The 21,641-nt window shown below is 43.9% G+C and overlaps 1 protein-coding gene across 1 annotated transcript in view; it reads right to left on the reverse strand.

The window, feature by feature from the left end:
* Window positions 1–11,868: 11,868 nt before the first annotated feature.
* Window positions 11,869–21,641, reverse strand: part of LOC143280592 (uncharacterized) — a 49,060-nt gene continuing 39,287 nt past the window's right edge. The window contains exons 35-44 of the mRNA XM_076585339.1: window positions 21,269–21,461; window positions 20,751–20,883; window positions 19,171–19,427; window positions 18,541–18,712; window positions 17,685–17,862; window positions 16,691–16,886; window positions 15,842–16,057; window positions 14,393–14,860; window positions 13,134–13,357; window positions 11,869–12,575 (exon numbers count right to left, since the gene is read on the reverse strand). Of these exons, the coding sequence (XP_076441454.1) occupies window positions 12,434–12,575; window positions 13,134–13,357; window positions 14,393–14,860; window positions 15,842–16,057; window positions 16,691–16,886; window positions 17,685–17,862; window positions 18,541–18,712; window positions 19,171–19,427; window positions 20,751–20,883; window positions 21,269–21,461 (2,179 nt within the window). The 3' untranslated portion in view covers window positions 11,869–12,433. The remainder of the gene's footprint in view (window positions 12,576–13,133; window positions 13,358–14,392; window positions 14,861–15,841; window positions 16,058–16,690; window positions 16,887–17,684; window positions 17,863–18,540; window positions 18,713–19,170; window positions 19,428–20,750; window positions 20,884–21,268; window positions 21,462–21,641) is intronic.

The raw sequence follows: 21,641 nt of genomic DNA on the forward strand, positions 1-21,641 counted from the left end.
TGTTTTTGTTTATTTGTGACCAGTGAGAATTAAACACAAAAAAATCCATACCACTTTACTGAACCAGGCTGAAACTACGTGAACATTCTTTAATGAACAACAGAGTTTGATAAGAATAAAGAAAACAAGAAAGGGATCTATAACGACGATAAAATTACTGCTTAGAAGGGCTCTCCAGTTGACACAAATTAGCCAAAAATTATCATAATAGCAATAGTAGACCCACCCACACACAATTAAGTCCCCTTTAATTGGGTAAAGACCACAAACTAGAATGGCTCAACTGGTGATGTAGGACATGCAAAAAATTTCAGCCCTGATTTTTCTTTTTTCCTGAAGGTGTACCAGAGGACAAACAGATCGGTAGATAAGCGTACGAACAGATGCAGTGTTCCCATCAACTGATTCCAATGGCAGAATCAAGCAATGAAATATATTATTCATCTAATTTGCTCAGCATGTCAGTGGTGATGTTTCTCTTTGTTTGTTTGGTGGTGTGGGTTTTTTTTTTGTTTTTTTTTGTTTGTTTTTGCAAAAGGGTCTGAAATAACTATCACCATTGGTTAAACATACATGAGAGAATACCTCATTTAAAACGAGCAAATAATAATGCAACTTACACAGCGCCTTTCCATGTAAAACATGGTCAATTGCGCGGTAACATTTGTTTTATGACTTGGAAAGTGTTGTCTAGAGTATGGTTCGTTTTCTGTTTGGAGCACTGTTAAACAGATAAATGAATCATCTTACATGTTTGTTGTTGTTTTTGTTGTTGTTGTTGTTGTTGTTGTTGTTGTGTGTGTGTGTGTGTGTGTGGTGTGTATAAACACGTCATATGCTGACAATCACAATTCAAAAATCAATTCCTGTCTATTCTCTAACGCATTTTGTCCCAAAGAAGACAGGAAACACACATATGACTCCTTTTATGATTTATCCAAACGTGATGTTATTTCAGAAGGTAACAGTAAACCTTCTTTCAGCCAGTTGTCAATCTGATCTAAAGCAGCTTGTTTTGGTAGCGGACGCGGTCTCAGTTCTAAAAGAGCCCCTAAGCCACCCTGAAGGTGGTAATCAGTCTGACTGACAGCCAGGTCCTTAGACAGTCTCTTTGCTTGAACGTCCATGCGGGTGAGCTCAGAGTGCAGACTTGCCTGCAGGCGAAGCATCATTCGTGCCTCAGCAGCTTTGCGGCGATTCTCCATCACCAGGTTCAGAGTGTACAGGAAAGGGTTGAGAGCGGCGTTGAAGGGCATCACAAAAATGGCCACAGTGATGTTTATGTCAGTGTTGATGTCGTAGTCCGTGAAGGCCAACAGACCTAATATACCAGTGGGGAACCAGCACATGAAGTCAGAAAGGACAATGGCGATGAGTCTGCGGGCTATAGCAGCGTCACTCGATTTGGTATTTTTTCTTAGTTTAGACTTTTGTGTGGTTCGTACTGATAGATAAATTAAAACTTGGCCAAGTGCAATAAACATAAAGAGAACAAAGTTCAGGACAATCATTATGATAAATGAATACATATAGCCTGAAAACGACCCTCTTTTGCTGAAAGGCAGTGGGAGGCAGATGCCTGTTTGCCCATAGAATTCCCAATCTTGTGTCAAAGGCAGCAATGGGACACCAGCCAAAATCATTCCTGCAGTCCAAGCAAGGAAGCAAGCTGCCAATGCAGACTTGTGACCGAAGTGAAACCTGCTGAATGGAAAACGCAACACAAGAAATCGGTCAATGGTGATCAGGCAAATAAAAAAAGCAGATACCTCACTCGACAAAAGCGACACAAAGCCAGCTAGTTTACAGATAGCGTTGTTTTTCCAGCTGTCTGCGCGCCACCAATATTGCCCCCGGAACATCTGGTCAGCAACGCCAATCATGGTGAGGTACACACCCATAAGGAAATCAGATATGCTGAGGTTCAAAACAAACAGGTCAAAGCTGCTCTTCTGGGACTCTCTTCCAAGGAGGAGCCTCGCAACAAAACTCCCAGCATTACCAATCAGTGCAAATAATGCAACGATCCACATAAAAATCTTGTAAGTAGTCGATCGCAAAAGATCATCACAAGAAGCAAGGTCGTCTTGAGGTGCATAACACTGTTCAAGATTGAAACCCTTTGGCAGAGCGGCTTTGCAGCATAATTTAAAATCGTCTGCCCATACACGTTTCAGTTTTGATAGATTGCGAAGCATGTCTATAGGATATGATTTCAATAATGTTCCTCTCAAATCCAGGTGCTGAAGTTCTCTTGTTGAATTCAAAGCTTCTTTTGTGATCTTGTTTAATGCACTGTATGACAAGTTCAGCAATTGTAGTCTGGCAAAAGTAAACAAAACCGTATCACTTAAAGTAACAAAATATGTATGTGAAAGATCAAGCTTGATCAGTTTCTCGTAAGACCTCGATGAAGGTTTTATGTAACTTAATGGATTACCTAATAAAATAAAGGAACGAAGATTCCGCAGTTTGTCAAAAGTGCTCATTGTAAGTGTTGTCAGTAAGTTGTTCCGAAGGTCGAGAGTCAAGAGATTACGAAGACTATCCAGTTTCATCATGGACAGTGACTTTATCTGGCAGTTAGAAAGACGAAGTAGCGCAAGATAGGTGTTGCTGCTAAAATCAGCAGCATGCATTCTGGAGCTGTGTATATGTAAGTAACGTATATCTGGATAGGAGTGGAAAGAGAAAGTGGATTTGCAAACAAAGGCTAGACCCTGACAGCTGCAGGACTGAGGACAGGTCTGCTCACACAGCATCTCGTCATCGTGTTGAGGACAGTGAGGCACGTCGTCACACACATTCTCAGGATTCACACACACTTTGGATCCTCGACAGCGAAAGAAACCTGGGCATGTGGATGTATCACATTCAGTGGAATGTTCATCTTCATGTCCTGGGCAATCATTGACTGTATTACAACGCAAATACACTGGTAAGCAGTCCTGATTCTGGCACCGAAAGTGGGTACCCGGACAGGCCTCGGAGGTATTTCGTGACTGAACTGTGAATGCACCTTTCCCATCATAGTGAACAATGACTGGAGGCGGAACAGAAAGATAATCTGTCAACAATGTGATGCGTCTCAGGCAGCTTTCATCCGAGCCATCAAGACACTGTGGTATGCCATCACACCGTTGTCCATAAGCTAAACATTGACCATTTGTGCAGGTCTCCTGTGGGCACCTGTCATGTACACAAAACGATTCATCAGAGGCATCTGGACAATCCATCTTATGGTCACACAGTAGAGTATAGTGCACAGTGTAAGTTGTGGAAACAAGACAATGAAACAGTTCTGGTGCAGGCTGAACCAACTGCTGCAGACATTCTTGATGGTTTAAATCTTCGTGACAGCGGCTTTCGTAGTCACACTCAAGGTAGTTTGGAACGAAATACCCTGTTGAACATTTCACGGTTGTATTTGGCAAGTTAGTGCGTATGTTCAGTCGTGAGAAAGAAGGAAGGTCTGGCGAGGGAATGCGCGAGTTTTTCTTTCTTTCGCACATTACCAGAACGCCATAGCCCGTGAAACAGGATCCAATCATTACCGTCGTATTTGCAATGTGGGGAACGTATCTTGCACAGGCAGGCTCGGACTGTGAATTATACGTTGCTTTTTCAAACTGTAGATTAAAAGCAGTGGTTCGTGTCGACCATTGCCAAGTATTTCTGTATATCGATGGTATGGTAGATGAATAACCTGTGCTTCGCAGTCCAAGATATACAGAAACTGTTCTGTCAACATCCCCTAATACTTTCACAAGTGCGTCCCACTCCTGGGATTCACGCGGACTGGCTAGAATCTGATTGAGATTCATACACTCTCTGTCAGCATCAAACCAGGTTATATTGCTCTTCAGTTTGTTTGTATAGCATGTGCCCCCAACATCCACAAGACCAGGACATTTTTCACTTGAGTAACTGCAGTTCATTTCGTCTTGCTTGTCATAACACTCTGGGGCTAAATTACAATCAAAATGCAGAATTCTATGAAAGGAGTCAATAGAGGAGCAGTTAAACAAACCGTTGTTTAGCTTGTATCCATAAGCTGATCCTGGCAGGATTGAAAATGTAACATTGAAACCCTTTTTTTCAACCATATAATCAGATTTGAAGTGAAGACAGACGTTTGAATCAGTGAACATTTCCGCCTGCAATGTTTGACTGCCACATGTTTTCCAAAACACTGTCCTGGCACTCCCCACAAGCAGTTGCAAGGAGTCATATTTACATGTACGGCTTTCTTCCAGGTGAAAATAGGGAAAGCTAAGCAGCAACGTCTGTCCACTGGAAACATCCATTTCAAAACAGAATGTATCATTTGTCTCGTTCGGATATTTGTTGCTATTGTTGAATCCAGGTGTTGTGATGAACCCTGCATTTTCCCGCAGTAGCACAACATTTAGGGTTTTAGCTGCTGAAGGCTTGTACTTGTACTTTTTAACGAAGCTTGATGCACGACTCTGTCCTGTTGTGGAAGGTACAGAAGACGGTGATACACTGTCCAGTGTTTGTGTCGGTAACACGTCCGAAAAGCTTATGTCCTTTGTTATCAAGATCGTATCTGTGTGCACAGATGGTGTGGGCATTACAGCAGTTACTCTCTGGGTATCGGGAACCATACTGATTTGATTATTTGCATGAGACGTTCTCTGTGAATTGTCATTATCGTTGTGCGTCTTTACAGGTAAGACCTGTGTGCTGGTCTGGAACATTATACCAAAAGGACTTTCATGACTTGTCACAAAGGCATATGCATCAGAACCCAAAGCCTCGTTTCTGTTTCTAAATATCCATGCATTTGAAATCGAACCATCGCCACTTGTTTCAAGGACATCTGTATACAGATACATGCTTTCTGTATTCGTCAGAAACACATCTGAATCTGTAAGCAAATGCTGAATACTAGTTTGAAGCATGGCTTTATCCAAAGAGTGTTGTTGGTCACTTGTTTGAAGCATCCCGGAGCATGACAAAGAGCCCTGCTCGTAATCTTGAACTGTCTTGGATTGGGGAGACACAATCTCTGAAACCGAAGGTCCTGTATCGATTGGGAAATTGACTGAAATGTCAACTCCGGAATAGGAAGGATAAAGTGAGGTGGAAACAGAGTCTGTGTCTGCAGCTCCATTGGTGCGATAAAATATATTTCTGTCATTCAGCGTCATGTCACCGTTTTCAAGGCTGGACTGTGAACTAAGCGTTTCCCTAACTCTCAGTCTTGTCGATAATTCAACGTCTTCAGAATACGCACAAGACGCTCCCCCGACGAACAAGAACAAACATGAGAAGATGCTGATCACAAACATTCTGTGAGTCTGAGTCATGATAATTTCATGCGATTCATAACAACATTGAACAACACATACCATTGTCGGTCTGGAAGGAATACAGCAACTAAAACTGATCGCTATCGTACACTTTCCTTACCACTATGTGGTCACATTCCTTGTCACGTTTATCTTCACAATCCCATCACTTCCTTCAGTATAATGCAGCAATCTATTGTAAAAACAAGAGACGAAAGGCTTCACGACCGACCACACTTGAATTTCACGCTCATTCCACCTCCGAGAACATTGATAAAATAGTCGAAATTGATGCATGCACTGTTTTCTACGATGCTGATGCTGGATTCTGTTCTGCTGAAGTGCACTGAAGTGACCAGACCGCTCGCAGTCTATTTTGAAAATGATCGAACGCCTGATTCGTCGAATTCAAATAGGAAGGATAGAATTTGACACTCATGACAGTTATCGTTGGCGATTTAAAGGAGCAGTTACATTGTCACCCTGAACGATTTAAAGGAGCACTTACTATTTTGTTGGTAATGTTGTAACGATGAAATTTTTTTTTTAAATGCGCTTCCGTTATGTGAAATGTATCTTTGCAATTGAAATAGAATGTGTGATTGAAAAATGAACTGTTTATAATTGATGAATACATTTACATTGAGTAAAAATATTTAAGCATAACATATAATTGTGCTTTCTTTCTTTGTTTATCGTTATTTTTCTTCTGTTCTTTTTAAGAAATACTATAACGATAATTTACGCTGTACACTGAGCTTAATTGTAAAATATTTCTCTTTGAAACAAATGATTTACTGTGCACGGGTGAAAATATGATCATGGTGATGATGACTGAAACTACCCACACCGCTGCGGCTACTGCTTGGCTACGGTTTCTAGTACTGTCACCACTAACACTACTGCTGCAGCTGCTATTACCAACTATGGTGATAACAGACATAACGCAACAGAATTATGTCATTTTATTGTCCACTGTATCAATATTCTCTTCTTTTTCTGTGTCCTATTTGTGACTGAATGTTGAAAGGGGGGGGGGGGAGTAAAGTATATTGGATGTTGAGGGAAATAGAGAAAGGGCGAGAGAAGAGAGGAGAGGGATAGGATGAGGTGGAGAAAAAACAAAAGAAGAACGCCAAAAAGGATGTGGAAGAGGAGGGAAGAAGTATAAGAACAACAATAACCAGACGGTGAAGAAGAAGAAGGAGGAGGAGGAAGAGTAGAGAAGGCAAATGAAAAAGAATGAGGAACATGCGGAAAAAAGGAAAGAAGAACGACGAAGACAGTTTCACATCCAACAAAGTAAACGAACCTTCAACGTAGTGGAAAGAGAAGAATTGTTCTTGTAGAATAAACACCCTTTCTCTCCTATAAAAAAATTCTTAGACACCAGTGAAAACGTTGTCTTACAAAAACAGAAATTGGGGTAAATATTTATTCAAGAGACACTGACCGTCATGAAAGACCTGTCCTGTGTTTGTAGTCTCCCTTCTTTCTGCCACTAATGATCAAGCAGAATCATCAGTGACACCTACTCAATCCGCAGCGGATGGCGAGGTCTTGGGACGTCATGGAGACGGGAGGATAAAGGAGAAGGGGCTGAGGTGGAGGAGGATAAAGGTTGGGCGTGGAGAATCTTTGATTGCTATCAAACACTTAAGACGGCGCTGTCAGATTCATTGGCATATCGAAATAAGCATTGGGCGGGTCGCACCTTCTTTTTTTCCACTATGGCAGGGTTAGGTGAGTGCATTGTTTGTGCAATACATACGTGTACTTATCTATATGAATAGCCGAGTGGTTAAAGCGTTGGACTTTCAATCCGAGAGTCCCGGGTTTGAATCACGGTAACGGCGCCTGGTGGGTAACGGGTGGAGATTTTTCCGATCTCCCAAGTCAATATATGTGCAGACCTGCAAGTGCCTGAAACTCCTTCGTGTGTATACGCACGCAAAAGATCAAACATGCACGTTAAACATCCTGTAATCCAAGTCAGCGTTCTGTGGGTTGTGGAAACAAGAATAAACCCAGCATGCACACCCCCTAAAACGAAGTATGGTGAATAAACAAAAATGGTCATACACGTAAAATATCACATGTCTGTATGAGTTTATGTGTGCGTAATTGAAACCTGATTGAATGACACGGGAAACGAATGATGAGCGCTCAATGGCAGCTGTTAGCCGGCTCTACCCAGGTTCGCGGCCTGTTGTCTTTGCAAAGCGCTTCGAACTTGTCTCCGACCGAGGATAGGCGCTATGATTAAATCATACGTATCCATATCATTCATACACACACACACACACAGATATATATATATATATAATTATATATATGAGTGTGTGTGTGTGTGTGTGTGCGTGCGTGTGTAAGTGTGTGTGAGTGTGTGTGTGTGTGTGTGTGTACCAGCACCAGAAGGCGCTCAGAGATACACGCATGTAGACACACAAACATAGATACATCCACATGTACATACATACACACGCGTGCACAACTAGCGGGCCCACTTAATCCCACTTACGCACCTATTAAGTCTGGCTTTGATGAATGCAATTCTTTATGCCATTGGATGCTGAGAGAGAGAGAGAGAGAGAGAGAGAGAGAGAGAGAGAGAGAGAGAGAGAGAAGACCAGGAGGAAGTTGGAGAAACAGGTAGTCGGAGTGAGCAACAGCCAGAAAGAAGAGAGACAGAAGGAAAAGGGCAGACAAACATAGTGAGAATGAGCGAGAAAATAAGGACATGGAACGGAAACCTTTCAATGTATTCTTTTCTTAAACGGGCAGCAGTCAACGGATTAAAGAAAGAAACAAACAACAACAACAACAACAACAAAAAAAAAGGTAAAAAGAGAGAAGTATAGCATATCACGTTTCCACGCTTTCAAGAGAAACCTTGCGGTTGTTTTTCAACCGTTAAAAGCTTATCAATTATACATTCTAGGCAACCACACACAAGGACATTGCATTTAATCACGTCTGGACAGAACAAATGCAGAAACGTGGGCTTTGGCGGTTTCAGTTTTGGTTTCAAGGCGGCGTCAAAACGTGCGAACGTGCAGACTGATCCATAATGTTTCTGTCACATCCATTTGCTGGGGAAAACGAGGGGGTGTTTTGAGGGGTTTGGGTGTTGAGGGATCTGATGCCTGACCTACGCTTAAACTCAATGTGCTGATCAGGCCTTGACATGATTCAGAACTCAGTTCGCCATGTACAGTGGACTGACATAATGCGGCGTGGGCCCTGTTTCAATATGAGCAGAACATCAAACTTCCGAAACATACGTCACGGACATGCTAGATATCCACTAATAATTTAAAGCAATATCTTTATATTTAGGTTTGAAGTCAAGTCAGGTATAACCAAGGGAATCACAACTGTCTGAAAGACAATCACAACACTGTCTGTCTCTTAAATCGCTTTCTTAGTCTTGGTTAGTGTGATGGTTTAATATTGATTCAGCCCGTGCACGTTTTTCGTCACAGGCCGACCCGATCTTTGTTTGCAATGGCACTGTTTATGGCAAACATTGCTTTGGTCCTGAAGGCATACTTAAAACAGTCTCATGGGATAATCAAGTACGTAATTTCGTTTTGCACCAGCTTTGTTAGATGTTAGTTCTGGTTTTGTTTCGAACGCCGAAACGTGAAAGTGGCTGTGAGGGAAGCACATTAAAAAATGATGATAAAAAAATAAATTAAAAATTAAGTCCCAAACACTAAAGCAATCAAAATTTATGCTCGTTCAAACATGTCATGTACTCATTTCTGTGAATCAGACCTTGAGTTTCAAAGCGAAGTTTCGGTAAAGTTGTATTCATTATGTTTTGTTACCACCAGGCGCACTTTCAGGGTTTCCCGCAACTGGCAGGGTTCTGTTGCTGGCAGCTGGAAACTTTATAAACATTTCATATTCCTGATCTGTTATGTATGATGAATAGTAGTGGTTCTTCTTACTGCAGAAGGGCCTATGTCAACATCTCCATTTCATCCATCCGTACATTACAGAGCAAAAATCGATTAAAACACGTGCTGCTTTTTCTATAAATCTTTGATCTTATTTTGTCAAACACGGATGGAATTAGAATCAAACACTTAAAAGTGTATTTTCAAATATAATTTCCGTAAAAATTACCAAAATATTTACGGGGCTATTCTTTTGGTACTTCTGTGTGTGTGTGTGTGTGTGTGTGTGTGTGAGAGAGAGAGAGAGAGAGAGACAGACAGACAGACAAAAACGGAGAGAAATTGGGAGGCAACGAGAGAGAAAAATGCCTGGGTATGAAATGTCACTCATCTGCATGTGTGTTTTCGTATGCGTGAGAGGGTGCAGGGGAAGAGTGTGGTTGAATACGTGAGCGTGTGTGGGTTTGTGCGCACACACACGTGTTTCTGTATGTGTGTGCATGCCTGACAGACAGACAGACAGCCACACACACACACACACACACACTTAAAATAAGAATATACGCCGATTGCTAATACGTACGACATTTATTATACAAAGAAGGAAAAAATTATTTCAGAACAAGAGAAAAAGTATCACTCAAAACACCATGCTAGTTATAATGCGCGTGATATGTATATATATATATATATATATATATATATATATATATATATATATATATGCAAAGAAGTGAAACAGCAGAAAATTATATAAAATAGGAAATCTTGAGAAAAAAATACATTAATTTTCAAAACAAAAAATTTCACACAAAAGAGTCCGCAAACTAAAGTGCAGTTGGAGTTTGCCAACTTAATGGTTGATAATTGTGTCTTTATTCTCTGACTCAGTGAATGTGACAGGTTATCTATTCTTCCAAAGTGTCATCCTTGACTGTACACTGAGAGAGATAAGATTGAAAGAGAGGCACACAGAGAGAGAAAGAGGGGGGAGACAGAGGGATAGAGAGAAATAAGAAGAGAGGCAGAGAGATAGAGAGACTGAGGGATAGAGAGAAATGAGAAGAAAGGCAGAGAGAGTGAGAGAGAGACTGAGGGATAGAGAGAAATAAGAAGAGAGGCAGAGAGAGAGAGAGACTGAGGGATAGAGAGAAATAAGAAGAGAGGCAGAGAGAGAGAGAGAGAGAGAGAGGGAGGGGGGAGACGAAGGGATAGAGAGAAATGAGAAGAAAGGCAGAGAGAGTGAGAGAGAGACTGAGGGATAGAGAGAAATAAGAAGAGAGGCAGAGAGAGAGAGGGAGGGAGGGAGGGGGGAGACGGAGGGATAGAGAGAAATAAGAAGAGAGGCAGAGAGAGAGAGACTGAGGGATAGAGAGAAATAAGAAGAGAGGCAGAGAGAGAGAGAGAGAGAGAGAGAGAGAGAGAGGGAGGGAGGGAGGGGGGAGACGAAGGGATAGAGAGAAACAAGAAGAGAGGCAGAGAGAGAGAGACTGAGGGATAGAGAGAAATAAGAAGAGAGGCAGAGAGAGAGAGAGAGAGAGAGAGAGAGGGAGGGAGGGAGGGGGGAGACGAAGGGATAGAGAGAAACAAGAAGAGAGGCAGAGAGAGAGAGACTGAGGGATAGAGAGAAATAAGAAGAGAGGCAGAGAGAGAGAGAGAGAGAGAGGGAGGGAGGGAGGGGGGAGACGAAGGGATAGAGAGAAATAAGAAGAGAGGCAGAGAGAATGAATCAAAAGCCAAAGAGATTACGTACAACGATATATCACACGTATTGTTCGTTAGAGAAAAAAAGAGGGTAATCACGACACATATATATTTCATGCAGCGCATTTGATTTATCAGCTTTGCAAAACTCTTGTCTGCTCTCTTGCAGGCTTGATTGAGGTAAAGCTCTCCTTGCTGGCACCCCAAAAGTACATGCTTCACAAGCTCCAGAAAGTTCCGATTTCTCTGTTCTTCGATCCACGCACACTTTCCTTTCCGGGTCAAACCATCTGGAACAGCCTCCCATTCAACAATACACACTTCACTACCACAACATATTTCAAATCTTCACTGAAGACCCACCTGTATAGGCTGTACTCATTTATATAATTGTCCTCCACAGTTCGAAATGTGTGTGTGTGTGTGTGTGTGTGTGTGTGTGTGTGTGTGTGTGTGCGTGTGTGTGTTCGCGTGCGTGTGTGTGAACAAGTGAGTTTAGCGAATTGTGTCATGATGTCTGTCTGAAGTTTGTGAAAACTGATTTATTTCATTATGATTTACAGTTAGATAATGAGTCTTTTTTGTACATGTAAAGCGGTTTGAGTTCCATTTGGAAAAAAAGCGCTGAATACGTATTGTTGTTATTGTTATTATCATACTGATTATTATTTCAAACGCTTTGTCACACCTTATGTTACAACGACAACACTATATTTTACATACAGGTATAAAATGGATATAAAGGTAGACATGATATACTGATAGGAAGAGGGAGGAGGAGGAGGAGAAACAGATTGGTAGGAATGGAAGGAGAATGGGAGAGAGAGAGGGAGAGAGAGAGAGGGAGGGAGGGAGAGAGAGAGAGAGAGAGAGAGAGAGAGAGAGAGAGAGAGAGGACAGAGAAAGAAATTGACAGAAAAAGACAAAGACATGGAAAGTGACAGACATAAATCCAAACGTTTTGATAAACGCTCACAACATTCAAAATAATTCGTGGGTAGGTGCAAATACGCGAGTGCGTGTGTGTGAATCCAGTGAAAGGTTTTTTGTTCTTTTTAAGTGAAAAGACACATTTAAGCAAAAAAACTACCCACAGTAAGTAGTTAAAATTCTTGGAACAAAAAAAAACGTGTTATGCTCTCCGACAATCATGATCCTTGGTTAGAACAGTGTTTTCATTTGGAGCATGTCACAATACACCACAGTCATAAATGAACAGGGCAACAAGAAACTCTAATACAAAGTCCCGTCCTGATATAAGTGCAAACAAACAAACAAAACAAAACAAACAAAAAACAAACCTGTCCTATTAAAGGTATATCTTAAGTAAGTGATGGATGGCTTTACAGCTCGAAATCTGAAACTGACTACAGAAGAAGATTTTCACGAAAAAAAAAAATTAAACAATCAAAACAAAGAAAAAAAAGACCAAGGAAACAATCTGTCACCCAAAATCAACCTTCTCTCGGGCCCATATCCCTGACCACCACTTCATCATATCCCTGGCAGTCACAAGAGTCGTCCTGTGGGCTTCCTGTGCTCATCGACACTGGCCTGGCGCTCCGCTAGCATGTTGGACAGCTGGGCCAGCAGGCTTTCCACCCGCTCTGGGAACTGCTCGATGCTCCGGCCGAGGTCGTCAACCATCCACCTGATCACAAGACAACATGTATTCATACATAAATTTTCTCTTCTTCTTCCTTCTTCGTTATCCTTCTCCTCCTCCTCTTCCTCCTCCTCCTCTTCTTCCTCCTCCTCTTCTTCTTCTGTCTCTTTGTAGGGAAGACGATCAAGCAATAATACAAGAACCCAACATAATGTTTTGATTCACGAGACGATTAACACGAGACTGTTTACAATTGTAACGAGTGCTGAAATATCCTAGAGATGTCTAAGAATTCTGAGCAACATGAATCTACAACTCCGTTTGAATGAAATATATGTGCCAATTATATTAAAAGATTTCATCCAATCGCACACGCACTTATGCACGCATGCGCGCGCACACACACAATCATACACACAAGTGTGCGCACGAATATACACATGCATGCACACACACACACACACACACATGAGCGCGCGACCAAACACACACACACACAGCTCACCATTCATCCTTCGCTTCCCTCTTCTCTCTAATTCAGTTTTCCTTTCACACTAATACACACACACACACACACACACACACATCGCCGCACCAACCAACCTCTGCCCACTCTCTGGCCTCTCCTCGGGCGAAACAGTCGACGTGAGCGTTTTCTTCGTGCCCAGGAAACGCCGGAGACGAGCTATGAAGAACTGCAGGATCTCGTGGCGGTTTCCCTGCCTGATTGCCCTGAGGCGAACTCTGGCGAACGTGTCGGTGAGGATGGACACGAACATGTTCAGCACCATGAAGGACAGCGTCAGCACGAACAGGAAGACGAGCACCTGGTGGATCCACCACGCACGTGAAAGACTGGTTTTCAGTTTGGAGACAGCGCGTGCCTTCATGAGGACAGGCTGTTGTTTGTTTGTGGGCGAAAATTTCGGTTGTTGTCTAGGTTCCTGTCTTGTCTGTCTGTTTCTCCTTATTGAGTCAACAGTTATGCGTCAGTTTCAAGCCTGTGTATGTGTATTGTGGCCTTTTTTTTCTATATACAGTCATATTGAATTACCATGATTTGAGATGCCTATTTATTTCGCAATGTTCCACTACCATTCTTACTATCTAAGGGATGGCTTCTGACAATTTGAAATAGTGTTCTCCTTGACTTCTTTCTAATATTACTGACATGTCCTGGTCAGGAAACACGTGAATGTCAGTTATAGACATTAGTTTTTATTGTAACAAATACGTTTAGGTTCAGATAAATACACACACAAAAAAGTGGGAAAAAACACGCCCCACCTCCCCCTTCGTAACATTACTCACAGTCACACACACACACACACACACGCGCGCGGGCGCGCGCGCGCGCGCAATAGCCGAGTAGTTAAAGCGTTGGACTTTCAATCTGAGGGTCCCGGGTTCGAATCTCGGTGACTGCGCCTGGTGGGTATAGGGTGGAGATTTTTCCTATCTCCCAGGTCAACATATGTGCAGACCTGCTAGTGCCTGAAACCCCTTCATGTGTATATGCAAGCAGAAGATCAAATACGCACGTTAAGTATCCTGTATTCCATGTCAGCGTTCGGTGAGTTATGGAAAAAAGAACATATCCAGCATGCACACCCCCGAAAGCGGAATATAGCTGCCTACATGGCGGGGGTAAAAAGGGTCATACACGTAAAAGCCCACTCGTGTACATACGAGTGAACGTGGGAGTTGCAGCCCACGAACGCAGAAGAAGAAGAAGAAGAACACACACACACACACACACACACACACACGTCCCAACTCACCACCTATCAGTTCCCCCCGACCAACATACACCCCCACACCCCACTCCCACCCACTATCACCCTCCCCCCTCCCCGCCTTACCTGCGACAGGTAGGGCTGTGCCATTGTCAGCGTGTAGATATCGAACTTGCCCATCAGCATCAGCACGCAGGCCACCATGGAGCCGATGAAGGAGGAGTACTTGGCGTCCACGGTCATGAAGCTGAGGAAGAAGAGGGCGGTGAAGGCCAGGAACACGATCCAAAAGATGAGGCTGAAGTGCAGCATGGTCCTGCCCCCGTGCCGCAGGGTCTCGGCCAGCATGGACACACGCCGGTTGAAGCGGAGCAGCGTGAGGAACTTGATGGTGACGAGGAAGACCAGCCATGCCGTCAGCACGGTCAGCAGCTCGTTCCAGTAGGCCACGTACTGGAACTTGACGTACTCCTCGCCCCGGGTCTCCCTGACACGCCGCGCCAGCTTCCTCGCCTCGAAGAGGCGGTAGAAGTAGATGACGATGCCGCCCATCGATAGCGCTATGATCGCCAGATCCACCAGGTTCCAGAAGTCCTGATGTCAGTGAAGTATAAACGGTTAAACTGAAGTTAACTGTCACTGAAGTGCACTGCATTTACTTAATGTGTTGATGGTGTAAACTTTTGTACAGTGGTAATGTGAGGAATATGCAAAACGGAACCGTTAACGTTGATGCTGTTAACAACGATGATGAAAATATATTCTTCGATGCAAGGGGCGGGGGGTGTAGGGGGCGTATACGATCAAACACAAAGACAAAAGCCGACAGTAAAATTTACGGTTTAAAACAAAGATGATGTTCCGTCAGTAATACTGTCCTTTTTCAGTGCTGGAGGCCAAACAATTATAACCTGGTACAGTCCTATGTATTCCAGTGCCATTTCATCCCAAACATGAAACATGTATAACAAAGAAATAACAATTCCAGAAAAGAGAGAAAAAAAAGGTGTGGTCTTTCATGCCGTCTTTTTCGATGCCGAGGAATATGACTGATACAACTTGGCGTCGTGTTGGAATGTTCTGCATGGTTAAAATAAAATAAGAACATAAAAAAAATATTACCAGTAATTTCCTACTGCCAGACGATATTGTCAGCTATTCCATAAAGCCTGGATAAAATGTCCAGCCATTCTGATATTGATCAGTAACATTATCACCCCTCATATCAGCACACAGATATAATCGTCCATCTAGATAGCCACAGGCTATCCCGACTACCATTGATTACGACCAGCTAGGTTGACAGTTAATATGACAGACCAAGCTGACAATCGTTTTACACACACACACACACACACACACACACACACACACACACTGCTGTCAGCAGTGTTCATGTTCTACATTATTCACTACAGCACATTTTGTATGTCTTTTTATTAATTTAAAAAGCTATCTCCCACATACATCTGTTCACAAACACAACACCACAGGGACAGAGAATACGAACGTCAACGCACTGCAACCTTCTTCACACACCGAACATACAATGATCATCGCAAACAAGAAACACACTTTGAAAAAAGCCAGCTTTTCCTTGACGAAGACCAGCACAAGACTGATGGCGAAGAAGAGGGTGAAGCAGCAGAAGACCACTTCACAGAGCAGCTGGAAGACCATGACGCCGTCCATGTACGGCAGCAGCATGGCGGGCTCAAAGTGGAAGCTCTGCACAGTGTGTCCTGTTGGATGGAACTCGGACAGTATGGTCGCGATGCCGAACAGGTTCACCTGGAAGCAGAGGTATGAGAGAGAAAACATGTGCTGTTCTCAGTAAACACACACACACACACACACACACACACACACACACATACAGCCACATAGACATACATACAGATAACACGCACAGGCACCCCTCCCCCCACACACACACGGAGGCACGCACTAACACACGCCTCCCACCATCTTTCCCATTACAAAGGGAGGTTTTTCAGTTAACTGTTTTATCTTTTGCCCCAAGCTCCCAAACTCTCAAACGCAAATAAACAGTTGTATCTTTCTGTGTGTGCGTGCGCGTGCGCGCGCGTGTGTGAGTGTGCGTGCGTGTGTGTGCTTGTGTGCGTGTGTGTGTGTGTGTGTGTGTGTGTGTGTGTGTATGCGTGTGGGCATTGTGTGTCAGTTTATTTGTATCACGTGCGCGTTTAACACAGCACAACACAGCACAGTGCAACACGACAATATGTGCAACACAACAACATAATATCGCATCACACTGCACCAAAAACAACAACAAAAAACACAACCCTGCTAAATACCATCCAACTTCCCATCACATAAGCACACACACACACACACACACACACACACACACACACACACACACACACGCACGCACGCATGCATGCATCCCCATCTACCCACCTGAGCGTTGTAGATGGTGAACTCAACAAAGACGGCCCTGGTGTAGCGGTCGATCCAGTTCTGCTCTTGGAGCTGGATCATGAGGGCCAGAAGGTCCGCCTTGGGGCCCTTCAGGGGGACCACGTAGCCTCCCCCAGCGTACAGCCCTAGCCGGCCCCAGTACGGCTGCCCGTCCAGGGCCTCTGCTTCTGTGTAACTGTCAAGAGGGAGAAGATAATACCTCTGTGTGTGTAGGAGGGGCGGGGAGAGGGCTGAGGGGGTGGGGGTCTAAAGGCACAGTATTGTTACTGTATGTGAAATCCACGTATGACAATGAAATGGGGAAAAATGAATATGTAAAAGAATATATAAAAGAACGAAAGAAAACAAAAGAAAAGCAGAAAAACAATACAAAATAGAATGAACGAGAAGATAGGAAGAAAAAGAAGGGTAACAACTAAATGCATAAATGCCCTCTTTGCGACTGCCAACGGTAATTCAACGGTCAGAGTCAGTTATTGTTGGAAGGGCTGAAGATGTTTTTGCAGACTTTATTTGAAGATAGTTAGAGAACTTCCCGCTTGTACGTCCATAGGAAGGCAGTTCCACAGGGATGCACCCTAAAATGCAAAACTAGTTTTGAACATATCACTTCGGGTGCGTGGTTAAATGTACTTGTTAAGAGCCAGAGAGAGAGAGACAGACAGACAGACAGACAGACAGCCAGAGACAGTTAGACATAGAATGAGAAAGAGACAGAGAGGTAGAGAGAAACAGACATACAGAGACAGAGAGAGAAGATAACAATTGTTTGAAGAATTGGAAACAAATAAATACCCCCACAACTCCAAAAGAAAACAAACGAACAAAACCAAAGGAAAAGGGATATTTAGAAATAATTAAAAAAAAAGCTCCCGAACAAGTTACGAACGGAAAATGGCTCCCCCCAAACAAAGAAAGAAAAGAAACACCAAACGGAAGCAGCGAGAAAAAACCCCATCAACACGCCCCTCACCTGTACCACACCAGTGTTGTGTTTTCGCTGGCCGTGGTGGCGTTGGCCGCGCTGTTGTTGGTGTCGGCCCTGGCAGTCCACCCGACGTCAAACGTTCGCTCATCCTGTCCTCCTATGTCGTAGCCAGCGTTACACTCCACCATCAACGCCTGCATGCGGCGGTCCATCTCACACAGAGCTGACTCGGGAAAGATGAGAAGAGGGCGGTTGAAGGGGAGGGGGTAGGGGGTGGGAGGAGAAATATACAGAATTTGCTATTGCAGCGTTATTGTTTGTTGTGTTGTTGTCGGTTGTTTTTGTTTTTTTATCAATACCACCAACACCAACACCACCAAGACAACCAAAACAACACTATCTTCATACTCTCCTCCTTATTCTGAATGGTGAATGATGGCTCGGGTACTAGTCTTTCGGATCAGACGACAAATCGATATCCGACATACTGTACGCGCTAACCGCACAACAAAAAAGAACCCAGAGCAATACAGACAGGAATAAATAAATCAATTGGATTAATCAGTGAGAGGTGTAATCCGCATTTCACACACAGAAAAATGTGACACGTAACACAGCACAACACACACACGCACACACACGCACACACACACACACACACACACACACACACACACAGTGCATTCTGTTAGGTATAAAACAAAAACAAATGATAAAAACCAAAGCAAAAACAAAGCATTACAATGCAATACAAAGTAAAGCGAAACAAAACAATGCAATTCACACCCCGATGCAAAACAGCACAGCACAGCACGACCCAACCATGAAAAGATGTATTCCCCCGACACAAGACGACCACTACTACCATCTCCTACACTCGATCCAGCCGTGCTGTACCCACCCGGTTGGATACGCAGCTGCCGCATGGTGGCGTAGCCCAGGAGCTTGGATTCTTTGTCGTTGACGTAGCCCCGTAGCAGGAAGGGAGGGTAGTCGTTGTAGTAGATACTTGCACGGATCCCGTTGATCAGACCCGAGCGAGCCCACGTCCAGAAGTCTTCGGCGTTTCGGACCTGTTCGTTGAGACAAAGGTTGGGTGGAACGTGTTTATTCATTTGCAGTGATAATGTGGCGTAATTTTGTTTAATGTGCCGTCACTACATGCTGGTGATCGTAAACATCCCGTTTAATTTTCGCATTTGAATGTGTTATAATATATCTGTGACATCTGTATGTCACTAAATTATTTCCGAACACACACACAGAGACCAAGGCACACGCGTGCACATACAGAAATGCGCGCAGACACACTCTCGCACGCACGCAGGTACTAGAGAGAGAGAGAGAGAGAGAGAGAGGGGGGGGGGATCAAACATGCTGCTTAAAGCCCAGCCGACCGCAAAGGGTTCATTTCAGAGCTGAATGCCCATCAGTTCCAGAAGCAGACCGACAGAGAAGCGTCAAGAAGGGGTGAACTCCACACCGTGCAGTTCCCTCTCAAACCCTTCACTCCTTCCCTGGCCCCACGTACCTGAAGGAAGCTGATGTCGGTGTCGTCGTTGTGGATGAAGACCCGTTCCATGGAGTGCTTGTAGAGGAAGGCGTCGTAGCTCCGCTGACGGTAGCTGATGACGGCGAGGACCACAAAGAAGAAGGTGTACAGCAGCAGCTTGCGCAGCACGCCCCACATCTGCAGCTCCTCCAGCCGTTTCTGCCTGGCTTTCTCCAGCTGTCGGGCGTCCGGCGGTTGACAAGTGGGGGCGGGGCGGGCGTCGTCGGGACGTTCACCTTAAACCGGAAGGACCAGAAAGTAGCCCTTGGTGTCTGACTGACTGCCACTACGGTCTCGTGAAGTTATGTGACACGGTAATCAAAACGAGAGAACATGATTCATCTTTAACAAAAATATCAGTTCGGTAAGATCTGAAAAACAAAAAGAATGAGCCGAATAGAAGACAAATATTTAATAAGTAATATATACTGTCAATCCTTTTCGACAAGTTACATAATTCGAACCATTCTAAGTGTTTTGTTCATTCTTCCCATAGAAAGGCACATAATACAAACCAATAATTTTTTTTAAATAATAAACCTTTGTCTTAACTCACTCAGTACGGCCAGTCCTCTCTTCTCCTCTACACAGACCCCTCGGATGTCCAGTGGGTGTCTGAATGACCCAACCTTTAGCTTCCGTCGTCAGAATTGTGGTATTCTTTGTCAACATTCACGTCTTCAGTGTAAGAGCCTTCCGCTTGCAATATTTTGATGATGGTAATTGGGGTGAAACGCTGTTAACGCCGTCTCTTTCGCCGTTCGTATGGAGAGAGTTAAAAGGACAAACACTTCTTTATCCTTCTTCCATATCAGTTCAGGAAATGTACAAGGGCCTACTTATTCACTTATCCCAGAATTGATCTTCCAGAGGATTCTCCGTCCAACGCACACCTCGAACATCGAACAAGGGCCTACTTATTCATTTATCCCAGAATTGATCTTCCCTTTGTCTTGTGTAACAGCATAATCGATAACTTCTCAAACCGGTGATTTGAAATCGAGTCTCATCAAAGTTTTATTGTATTCATTAGTGGATCTACGTGTTTTCTCGACATATCACACTGGTATTTTTGCCCCAATCCGAATAGTGAAATTCCATAGATTGGACACCACTACGAAACATCACCGAAATGTAAACCATCTGATCACCGGCTCATGTCCGACATACTCAGAAAATATGGGAATATCTATTTCATCAGTCTGTCAACCTACCTCTGTATCTATGTACGCATGTATTTGTATATATTTATCTATGTAGAGAGAGAGAGAGAGAGAGAGAGAGAGAGAGAGAGAGAGAGAGAGAGTGAACAAAGTATAGTTGTATTGCGTATGTCAACGCCTTTGGGTCTGAATTCAATTTTTTTTTCTTCCTGTGTTTCTTTTTCATCTCGCCGAGAATTCTACACCACCATCGGAGTTGCATTCCAGCTCATGATGAGATGTCTGGTCATGAGGTCCACTTTCTTTTTTCATCATCAAAGGACTTTTTTTTTCATACGGAGAAAAGAAAACAAACATGCGACACACAAAGAAAGAAAAGAACTTAACGACACTGACGGCTCCAATCGTGCAGCGGGATCTCATCTTTCGCCATTGCTGTCCCCTCTCTGTCGGTCCCCTCGCCGTTGTCGTCGTCGTCAATGCCTCGTCTCTTGACGATGAGCGACAGGAAGAGGACGACCAGCATCACCTGCACCAATTGTTAGATGACTGGCTTGACACTGACAGAAGATAATCACGTGAGAATCGGGCGTCTTATTTCATGAAACCTTGTTGCTGGGGAGCTCATGCATACGTGTACATCCCAGTGGTGGACCCAAGTAAGCACGCACACAAACGCACGCACGTACCCACACACAAAGAATGCGCTCACGCACGCTCGCATTAGAAATGCGTACGCGCACGCACATATAAACACATTTATCCTTTCACCAACGTTCGAAGCTACTCTAAAATATCGAATCCTTTTCTCATTTCGGAATCTCTCTCTCTTTCTCTCTCTCTCTCGCTCACACACACACACACACACACACACACACACGCACGCACGCACGCACGCACATGCAGATGCAGACCTTGATGGGCTGGGTGACGAAGATGGACATGAGGAAGGAGAAGAGCATGGAGATGAACCACTTCCTGCACTTGTCATCGCCGAAGCTCAACCCGTAGAAGCTGACGAAGGCGACGGCCGTCAGAGTGGCCAGCCAAAGCAACACCCAGGCCACGATGCGGCCCCACCACGGCAGCAAACACTTCTTCTTCTTCCTGACAGGGAAAGAGGAGTGTATAGGTGGAGAGAGATAAAACCAAACCAGGACACACACACACACACACACACACACACACACACACACACACACACACACAGAGAGAGAAAGACAGAGAGACGGAGAGAGAGAGAGGGTGGTTATACACACACAGACCGAGGCAGACAAGAGTGACAAT

This window comes from Babylonia areolata, chromosome 1 (genome assembly GCF_041734735.1).
Source record: "Babylonia areolata isolate BAREFJ2019XMU chromosome 1, ASM4173473v1, whole genome shotgun sequence".
In the NCBI taxonomy this organism is placed as follows: Eukaryota; Metazoa; Mollusca; class Gastropoda; order Neogastropoda; family Buccinidae; genus Babylonia; species Babylonia areolata.